This window comes from Phragmites australis, chromosome 20 (assembly GCF_958298935.1).
Source record: "Phragmites australis chromosome 20, lpPhrAust1.1, whole genome shotgun sequence".
NCBI lineage: Eukaryota > Viridiplantae > Streptophyta > Magnoliopsida > Poales > Poaceae > Phragmites > Phragmites australis.
The window spans coordinates 3,878,416-3,889,167 of NC_084940.1; the positions used below are offsets into that span (position 1 = coordinate 3,878,416).

Sequence of the window (10,752 nt, forward strand, 5' to 3'; positions counted from 1 at the left end):
TATTGCCCATGCCCCGGGTCGTTCAACTCTCTCTGGATCGAACTCCTCTCCCGACCGAGCTCAGGCTTGCAGGACCAAACCAGTGCAAGAACCCAGATCCCCAAATCCTCTCATCTCTTCTCCTTAATCCAGTGCAAATCCCCTTGAATCGGTTGCAATGGAGTAGGAGATGGCGGCAGCAGGATCTAAGGCGTTGGATTGCTGCCGGTAGGAGCAGCGGCAGCTCGAATTTAGGGTTCAGGCGGCGGCTGCTGTGGCGCGTCCGGTGGCGGCTTGAGCGTGGGTGAATCCGCGGCGAGGGGGCGCGTGGGAGGAGGCCGTACGAGCCTGGCTGCGGGAGGAGCTGCAGGTGGCGGAGGAACTTCAGCGGTGACGGCTGGTGAGTTCGAAGCGGCCGAGGAGCTGCCATGGCCCGCTCTCTGCGGCTTGGATGCGTTAGACTTGTGGATGCCCATCCGGAATTGCATTGATTTATTTTGTTTGGACCAACCTCAGCTTGCTTGAATGAATTTGTTGTGGATTTGTTTGTTTGGATGGTACCGAAGCACAAATCCAAATCTTTCTTCCTCGCCATCGATTTGCTACTGATTTCTTTGCTGCTTGTATTAATTTCGGGGCACTACTGCTGCTCTCGGCGTGATGGCAAAAATACAAATGGTCCTTAGGTTATTACTTATGATTGTATTCCAGGCGGAGCACAACATCCTTATGTATCCATTCCACATGTTAGGTGTTCCGAGTTGGATATTCTTTGGTCTAATGGTTCGAGTTAGGCAATCTGAGCAGCCGCGTTGCTAGTGGCGAGATCTGCTTGCTATGACGCGTTGACAACGGAAACTTATAGATTGGAGCGGAATAGTAAGGAGTATGCAGCTTGTCCTGTGTGCATACTGCGATAAAATCCTACTTTTGTTTAGTTAAGCATAAAACAAGACATCCTAACGTGCCTTCAAGTACATGGATCTGAATTCAGGGATGCCTTGTGTTATACACCAGTTTGTAACTTGGTACTTAAGATTGCTCTAGCTATTGTTGCCTGTGAGGTAGTATGAGCCTCATGCCTGCATGTACTCTGCATTTTAACCAAGTTAGTTCGCTTACTCAGGTCAGGTTGTAGCACATCTTGCTGTCATTGTACTTGCAATATTTGAACTTCATGAGTCCTAGACATGATACTTGTATTATAACTCAAGCCACCTAATAAAAAAGGAAATCAGTAAATAGCTTCTTTCTGATTACCTTTATACAGTGTTACCCGGACACCCGTGACCAAACTTTTTTGCCGAATCGGACACCCTGAATCCGAGTCGGATTCCGACACCTATTTTGCGTGTCCAAATTTTCTTTGCCAAATCGAACACCTGAATCCGAGTTGGATTCCGACACCCATGTCCGTGTCTAGGTAACACTGCCTTTATAGCCTTCTATTTTATTTTAACGTTGATATTTGGCCCACGAGCTATGTATCTACCTAGTCGGTACCTCTCATTTTAGACCATCAGATTAGGGTTATCGAATGAATGTAGTGATTCCCAAGCACTCTAGACATCTTTCCGTAGTTACTACTATAACTATAGAGTGATACAGGGATAAATTTAAAAAGGCATTATCAGCTAAATGAATAATAAACAACGCTGTCTCCATCGTCTTTATTTATGTTCAGCTTGTTTTCTTCTTATCACTTGCACTACGTTGTATCTTGTTTATTCCGTGTTACAGTTTTAAGTGTATTCATCAGTGAGTGAATTGTGCATCCCATGTTCTTTACATCACACATACATGTTCCGCACAGAGCAGTTTTTCTGTTTACAGTATGAAATTCTTACATTTACGAACTGCAGGTACCTAGGCCTTAATACTCCGTACAAAATCTATGGAAAATTCAAAATCTCCTCAATCATCAAAGAAGAGTCGGATTGTGCCTTCTGATGTTAATGGCTCCCGAGATACTGATGATTTTTCATCTGAAAGTGCGTCAAATCAAATGGTTGTTTTCAACCCTGAAGTAGTAGATAAAGAGCAAGATGAACTGGGAGAAAACCGTTCCCTGTCCTTGCAGAAGTCAGTCATTACAAGGGGCATATCGCCATCTATTGGGGCCTTCACTGTTCAATGTGCTAAGTGTTTCAAATGGAGACTTATTCCAACAAAAGAGAAGTACGAAGAAATTCGTGAACGCATTATACAGGAACCTTTTGTATGCAAACGAGCTTGTGAGTGGAGACCCGATGTAACATGTGATGATCCAGAAGATATATCTCAGGATGGCAGCAGGCTATGGGCTATCGACAAACCCAATATTGCACAACCACCTCGTGGATGGGAGAGGCAGATCAGAATTAGAGGTGAAGGAGGTACCAAATTTGCTGATGTGTGAGTCATGATTTCCCCTCAGTGCCATATTCGCTTTGTCTGGTTGTTTTTTGCAGGCGATTTGTTTATACTTTTTTATGGTTTCCTTCTTTCCTTTCGAATCACTTCTAGACTCTAGTAGTCAGGAAAATAACCCAAAAAAGGCATTTGCCTTCTTCCTCTAAATAATGTCAAAAATATTTAATGTAATGTTATACAATCCTTGTAAAAGCGTCAGTGTCACCTGGACACGGACAAGGGTGTCAGAATCCGACTCGGATTCGGGTGTCTGATTCGGCAAACAAAATTTGGACACGCGAAATACTACTCGGAATCCGACTCGGATTCAAGGTGTCTGATTCGGCAAAAAAAATTGGACACGTGTTTCTATGTAACACTGAAAAGCGTAGGTGTTTATACGAGCTTGCGCTTGCATTTTAGTTGGAACTTAAGGAAGTTTCCAAAAGGTTCTCTAATCATGGATATAGGATGCATTGATACATGCACACCTGCAAAATTGTGGGTGCAAATATTGACATGTGGGACATATAAAAAGGATGCACAAAATTATACTTTTCTGGCTGCATTTTCTGAACTCTATGTTTGTGTAACACTCTTTAACTTGCTTTCAGGTACTATACCTCTCCTACTGGGAGGAAACTAAGGTCTCTGGTTGAAATCGATAGGTATGCCATGCTTATTTCGTCAAAATTTCCCTCAAGCACCATTCTTTATTCACTGAGCTCTATTTTTTCTTGAAACTGCTATGGGAAGTCGCAGCATCCTGAATTTTTGATGCAGGACTTGCACTGCAAATTTGTGTGTTTTCTTTATAGTTCTTATGATTAGATATTCCAAATGAACATTATGCAGATGTGAACTATATGAACTGCGTATTCTTTCTATTTCTGAATTTTCTACATATGCCTCAACTTGTCTGTCTGTAAGTCTCTGTGCCTTACTTTCGCAGGTACCTCCAGGAGAATCCAGAGTACGTTGCGCAGGGCATAACTTTAGCTCAGTTCTCATTCCAGATACCTAGACCTCTGCGGCAGGACTATGTCAAAAAGAAAGCTAAGTTAGTTCGTCCAAGTGATGAAGCAAGTACAATCACGTCTAAGTCTCTTCAACCAGAAGAAGGTCCGTAATCGGTATCACAAACTAATAAAACTTGTTGACATAATGAATGAATTATTAATTCTCAGATAAAGTTTTCCTTTTTGAACGATGAATGATATGGCTCGAAATGTCTGGGCAGACTAGCAGAGTTTTGGAAAATATCTGATTGGCTAGGATGCTGTAGCTATCTGGGTTCAAGACCACTTAATTAGACTCAGGCCCTGATCATCTATGGGAGTAGTGAGTTATTTTAACCTGTTGAAATGATTTTATGGTACATCAGAACTCAAAATGAATTTCCTTATGGGGCGGTTTGGGTGATGGGGATTTCTGGGGACACTATTTCCCAAAAAAGATTTCCCTATCCAAACAGGTCTTGCACAATTGCCATATGTTGGCTATGCTTTTACTAGAAATTGTCCTGTAATGTCTCGTGATTTCTAGTATAGATGCTAAGAGTCTTGCTATACTGTGCGCCGGGAACCATTGTTCACCATGGTTTACTTACTTTTAGCTTATGCAGCACGATCTCTTGCACTCTTTAATAAGAAACCTAATTAGCTATGCTGTCAAGTGGTTGTCGTATGTATATCTGCTACACGCTATATTTTTCTGATTCCACATTTCAACTTTTCGTTTCAGTGAACCCCCTATCATGGGCAGCTCCTACAGCACACGAGGGCGACACCAGCGAAGAAGCATCTCGTCCTGATGAGACATTTGCATCAGAAGTAGAGCTAACCCGGAAGAGAAAAGCCGGGAACTCTTTGTCAGTAGAGTCTAACCATCTCTCTGAAGAACCTAAAACCAAGTTAGAGGATGCTCATAACGGAGACAGACCTACCTGACAAGTGAAAAACGGCAATGTCGTGATGCCGACTGCCCCCCATCCATGGTTCTATCGATTCTCTATTTGTGTTTCTTTGTCTGTGGGAGTCAGGTTCTCTGTTTTGCGAGGCCACACTGGCCTTACATGTTGTATTACACCCCAGAGGCTGGCCAAAATCCTAAGCTTTGGGGCAGCAACTTAACGAAACGCTGTATCTGAGAGACGTGTGTTGGACGCTTTCGGATAAGTATGTTTATTGCCATGTACTTAGCTAGGAGGACCTGCTTATGTAAGATTAGTTTTTTATAACCTTTTGTGTAAGATGAACCAGTAGAAGTTATTGTGAAAATTTCGTTGAGCTATATGCCAGTACTGTGCTGTGCTGCTGCTGTTAAAATCTTCTGAGCTCATCCTACCATGTTTCAGAAGAGTTTGATCCTTGTCTCTCCAAACAGGAGTATTTCATTATGATCATGTAGCAAACTGACACGTTTTTCTGTTCCATTGGTCCAAAAACCGTTGGCTGTGTTTTGTTGGCTTAAGTTTGTGATTAGAGTACTTCTATCAAGAAATTGGTTGTGCATGCTTGCAATGCACTTGAGCAATTCTCCATGAATTGAATTGAATACAACGCTCACGCTGGCTGCGCTGCTCAGCACTAAAGATAAAAACTTGTAAAAACAGAAGGAAATGGAAGGGAACACATTTCAGTAGCAGGCATAGTGAAGTTCAGATAAACTCATGGTATGTTCAATTTGAACAATCTTTTAACATGTATGATGTATCTGGCAAAATCAAAGAAACCAAAAGACCTATGGGCACCACGGTACAAGGACTACAAATTCCCCAATTCCCATTGGCAACACATACAGTCAGCAGATCAGCCACTCAAAACAACATAAATCCAAAGCAGCTCCACACATTCTGAAGAACCAGCGGCTCACTGTAGCTTGGGAAGCTTTGGGAATGGCAAGAACATGAATACAATATACAACACCGGACTGCCGTAATGATAGGTTCTAGCTTAGCCTGATTGCTGCTGCTGATCGTCCGTCTTACTGGATGGGTTGAACGGGACCTGTTCAGCGCAGTCTCGGTTGTCGCCGGAGTGCTCACGGCCGATCCCCATGAGGTCGAGGTAGTACTGGTAGTGCGAGATGATGACGTTCATGGAGTCGATGAACCCGTTGCCGCAGATCTGGTCGCCGTAGAGCACGTTCATGGTGGCTCCGAACCCGGGCAGGCGTTTGTTGAGCGTGTCGTTCTTGGTGGGCTTCCAGTTGCCGACGAACACGTCGTGCGCCGACGGCTGCTTCTTCTTCATCGGTGTCATCCACCGCCACATGGCCGACATGAACGCCAGCGTCGCGTTCTGCTCCAGGTACTCCGGGTGGTGGAGCAGGTCCTGCTGGATCCCGTCGCCGGCCGCGCCGTAGTTGTAGTTCCTGATCAGAAGTAACCAACCACATCAATCCGACCGAAAATTCGTTGTTTGCTAACCTCTACTGCTCTCCAACTCTGAATCAATCGAGATGGAAGGTAAACGCGAGTTCTTGCGTTGGCAGCAATCGCATCCGCATTACCAGTAGACGGGGATAGCGCCGCGGCCGTAGTACTCGACGCCCTCGACGCAGGGGTACTGGGTGTTGTACTTGTCGCAGTAGATCTGGCTGGGGCTCATCTCGTGGTTGTAGCAGAGCCCCCACGCCAGCGGCCCGCCGGTCGCCACGCCGAACCCACCTGCGCCAGAGACGAGCCGCCGCGGGTCAATCGCTTCCCTCGAATCGAGGCACGGAAGCAGAGGAATCAAGCAAGCAGGGCAAGCTTACACGAGGTCTTGGAGCCGACGTGCCCGAGGAAGGCGCAGAGCTCCATCATCTGCATCTCCTTGCCGCCGGTGGTGCAGAAGCCGAGCGGCTCGAAGACGGCCGCGGCGGTGATGAAGGACTGGTAGTCCCAGAACCCAACGGCCTTGGCGACGGGGGTGTTGCGCTTGGCGAAGAGGTTCTCGAACTGGTACACCTTGAAGAAGTCGGTGATGGTGTCGTTGCAGCAGTACTTGCTGCCCGAGCACTCCCACCCCTTGTTGCAAATCTTCTCGTGCGACTCCTTCACCTTCGCCTTCCACGTCCCCGCCGTCAGCACCAGCGCAATCGTGCCGCCCACCAGCACCGCCGCCGCTGCCAGCATCAGCGTCCACAGGATGACCTTGTTCCGCGTCTTCCGCTTCATCCTCCTCGGAGGAGACTAGCTAGCGAGCGAGCGAGCGAGCTCGATCTCGGATGCGCGAGCGTGCAGTCGATCTGGATCTGGCGAATGCGCGCGCGTGGTGGCTCGGGATCTCGCGGTGGTTGGAGAAGGGGAGATTAATCGGTGGCGAGGAGTGAGAGGTAAGGGACGAGGAAAGCGAAGTGGCAACTACACATGTGCCGAGCCAACGGAGGGGAGGGGAGTGGTGGGTGTCGGTGGCGGGAGGCCGTCAAGGGGGAAGAGGCACCCGGGAAGGTAGCAACGCAGGCAGGATTGCCGTTGGATGGTGATGGCTGTTCTTCCGGTGTCTGCTCGACCGCTATTTCTGCAAACATGTCTTTTTACAGGATTTTCTTGGATATTCCACGTGGAATGGAATAGCGTGTAGGTATTTTTTACCCATTTCTCCAAACCTAAAGCTTTTCATGTCACTATCTATATTTGTATATAATTCATCCGTTCTGATACATCAGATGATCTTCACCGTTTATTCGACTTAACCAAATAATCACTATACAAAATTAGATTCTATTTTTTCTTAAAATTATATTTAATCTTTTATTATTATTTTTAATATCAAAACGTCTAATATTTATCTTTCATATTCAATTTTTTATTATTTACCTTCTATATCTTTTCAAATTATTATATATTATACTGATTCTACGTGGGTAACATGTATGCAGTTACGACTTGTTTTCCACCGTGGAGTTCTAGATTTATGTCACGATTTCTTTAATCAAAGTGTTACTGTGTACAGAACCAGATCCAACTGTTAGCAAAATGAACACCCGAATAATATATTACTCGAGCACAATTTGGAATTTCCGTGCTCCATTTCTGAAAGCGATGAGCTCACACAGCTCAAAGACAGATCGCTAGTCATGTGAATAGGTCTAATCGAATTAGGTGCGTGATGGTCGCTAGCTGGGCGTGCTTAATCATGCTCCCAACAACCAAATAGTGGCGATATCCACTGTGGGTTGCGAGGCAAAAAAAATGAGAAGGCGTCTCCATGTTTCATTAAATTGGATGTGATCCTCGAACAGGCCCGGAATTTCGCGTAGAGAAGATCCAGGGTCCAACCATCCAGGCCCGGGATGAATTGTTTTGCTTTAATGATGGAAGGTCGTCCGTTAATTAGACACGCTTCCTTTTATGTAACTACGTAGAGTGAAATCGTCACTAACACGTGAATCAACTCGGAACAATGAATCAGTTGGTTCTAGTGGTGGATCCGGTCCATGTTAGGGTGGGATGCTGGGTTTTTTGCTCTTAAGTTTTTTGGCTAGACTCGTGTTATGTGAGAGGGATTTTTTAGATTTTTTCTGGATTTTCTCCTTTATTCCTCCTGAGCTTCGTGGGCTGGGCCCGTGCTGCAGCCCCCCAGCATGGGCCTTGGATCCGCCCCTGGTTGGTTCCTTGTGTTGGCTCTTAGACAGTCGATTCAGGTTCGATCTTTGATGACGGTTTCCGGAGACACTCGCTCAGCACATCTGTTACTGGGTGGGTGCGAATCTTCATATTGAAAAAAACAAGTAAATCAACTCTTAATGAGACCCACGCGCCAATGACAACGCAACGCATGCAGTTACATCAAAGAATCTCTTCCTATCTGTGTAACATCCTAAGTTTTAGCATACAGAATATAGCAAAATTTATTCTAATTTAAAAAATTTATAGTTAATTAAACCACATAAAATCAAGAAAATATGTATATATATATATATATATATATATATATATATATATATATATATATATATATATATATATAGGACACCTATTCTATACTCCTAGGAGTATGTACTCCCACATGCAATATACCACCTAAACAAACATTTTATACTCTTTTATCATTTTTAGTATACTCTAATACTAATTCTAAGATACTCCAATATGAGTTGTAAGAAAAAAAATTCAATGTTAGCCTTTCATTTTTGCTATATACTCTTTTTTATACATAAAAGAAGTATATACGCAAATTATGATAAAAATCATGGAATTTCATAAAAATTTTCGTGGGATTTGTATTGTAGTATCTTATAATTACTAATGAAGTATATTTAAAGTGATAAAGAAATATAACACACGTGTAAAAGTGGTATATGAGAGGTGGGAGTACATACACCCAGGAGTACATACTAGTTTTCCTATATATATATATATATATATATATATATATATATATATATATATATATATATATATATATATATATATATATATATATATATATATATATATATATATATATATATATATATATATATATATATATATATATATATACATACTCATATATATTATTTTGGCTAAGTATTTCAAAGTGCACTAGATTAAATTGTAAAGTTCTCCATGTATTAATTGAATCATGTGTATTTGGTTTATTGTTTTTATGGTCTTTTAGTGGAAATTTGAAATTGAAAGACATTCAATTTTAAATCTATTCTTAGTTTCCTTTCAACTCAAATACATTTCGAATTCAAATCTTTTGGATTCAAATTACCTTCCAAATCTCAGAGCTTTACTCTCCTTGCATGATTCAAATATACATGTTTGAATTTATGTCAAGTCTAAAGTCAAATCCAAATTCAAATACATCATTTGAATTTATCCTAAAAACATTTTTCCTTTTCCTTTTCTTTTTCTTCCACGGGCTCAATCCACCCTCCCTTTTTGCGCAGCCCAACAAACGCCCAGCTAGTCTGGCTCTGTTTTCCCCCTCCGATCCCCGCGTTCGGCCCACAAACACGCCTCCCGGTCCATTCCCGCATGTCTGCGCAGTCCGGTCGCTCGCACTCGCCGTCCACGCGTCGGCAATCCGACCGCGTGTTCACCTCCACTCGCTCTCACCTCGCTGACACGCGTGCCTAGCCGACTCCCATCATCTCCCTCCGCCAGCATGATGCCGCCGCACTATCCACCCGCCACCATGACGGCCGGTGCAATGAATGTGCTGGCAACTTTCTCGCCCTCCCCCTCGCTCTCTCTCTCCCCCCTCTCTCTCTACCCTCACAGCCCATCGCCCGAGCGTCTGACACCAGCGACTTACGTGCACGTGCACATGCGTGGCCAGCGTAGAGCGGCCATGTTGCGGGAATTAAGGTGGGTGTCGCCTCGTCGCCGCCGCTGAGGACAGCGTGACACCACGCACCACCTCTATGTGCACTCTCCACCCTTATAAATTGAGCATCCGATTCTCGATTTCTCGGTTTTCCCAACTCACCACCACCACAGCATTGCCGCCGCGCCATCACCAGCATCAGTTGTGTTGTCATTGCCATTTCCTTCCCTGAGAGCTGCCAAGGAGAACCAAAAACTCGTCGCCGTTCCCGTGTCACCCTCTCTAGCCTAGAAGCCCAACGGGAGCACATCAGAGTCCAAGCCGAGCAGGCGCCACTGCTGAAACTCTGCACTGCCGACTGTCACCTCTTCTTCAACTCCAGCCGCCTCCTCGCCCTTTCTAGCCTATGTGAGCTTCCCCTCGCCCTCCTCTTTCGATTGCGCATGCCATTTTTCCTTTGGACCAACGTCGGTGCATCCCTTCGCGATGACCGAGTGCCGCTGTACCTCACCCATCGACCCTTGAACCCCCTAGCCGAACTCCCCGTGTCACACCACACCCGTAAGCACCTTTAGCCAGGCAAACCCCCTTCCCATTCCTCTTCTCCACTTCCCTAGCTGTGGTCTGCTACCTAGCTTCACTCTGGCCACTGCCTGACGCTGCTCCAGCTGCAACTAGCTGACGATAAGTCCCCAAATGGAATCCCAGTTGCATGTAGAGGTCTCGCAGCCGTTTATCTTCGTGAATCACTGGCAGGAGCGCGAGTCCGATGAGCTCTTCGGCATGGCTCCACTATGATTGCTCGCTTCCGCTCCCCCATCGTTGCTTCGCCCTGCTGGCGCACCTGTGTGCACGCGTGCGCGTGGTTAGACCACCATTCATGTGTCACACGGCCTGGTCGAGTGGGTCACGGCTTGACCTGCACGTTGTCAGCCCGCCAGCCTAGCCCATCCACCAAAAGGGCGTGCCCCATTAGGCTGGCCCAATTTCCTTAGCCTGCGAACAAAGTCGGCCTGACTCAAGTGGGCCGACTACTGTGTAGCCTGGTCTAGGCCTAAGCCCAGCCCAATATGGTACTGTTAAGTGGGTCCCACTAGTTACTATTCAAGTGGGTCCTATAGTACTGTTCAATGGG

The 10,752-nt window shown here is 45.2% G+C and overlaps 2 protein-coding genes across 2 annotated transcripts; one reads left to right on the forward strand and one right to left on the reverse strand.

The window, feature by feature from the left end:
- LOC133901185 (methyl-CpG-binding domain-containing protein 2-like) lies at positions 1-4,662 on the forward strand. Its single transcript, XM_062342464.1, has 5 exons — positions 1-379; positions 1,842-2,373; positions 2,985-3,038; positions 3,323-3,492; positions 4,114-4,662. The coding sequence occupies exons 2-5, from the start codon at positions 1,874-1,876 to the stop codon at positions 4,317-4,319; spliced, it is 930 nt and encodes a 309-aa protein (XP_062198448.1). The 5' UTR covers positions 1-379; positions 1,842-1,873; the 3' UTR covers positions 4,320-4,662.
- A 349-nt stretch (positions 4,663-5,011) lies between these two features.
- LOC133901184 (chitinase-like protein 1) lies at positions 5,012-6,842 on the reverse strand. Its single transcript, XM_062342463.1, has 3 exons — positions 6,130-6,842; positions 5,884-6,040; positions 5,012-5,745 (listed from the first exon to the last, which is right to left on the reverse strand). Exons 1-3 carry the CDS (start codon positions 6,530-6,532, stop codon positions 5,325-5,327), a joined length of 981 nt encoding a protein of 326 aa, XP_062198447.1. The 5' UTR covers positions 6,533-6,842; the 3' UTR covers positions 5,012-5,324.
- Positions 6,843-10,752: the final 3,910 nt, after the last annotated feature.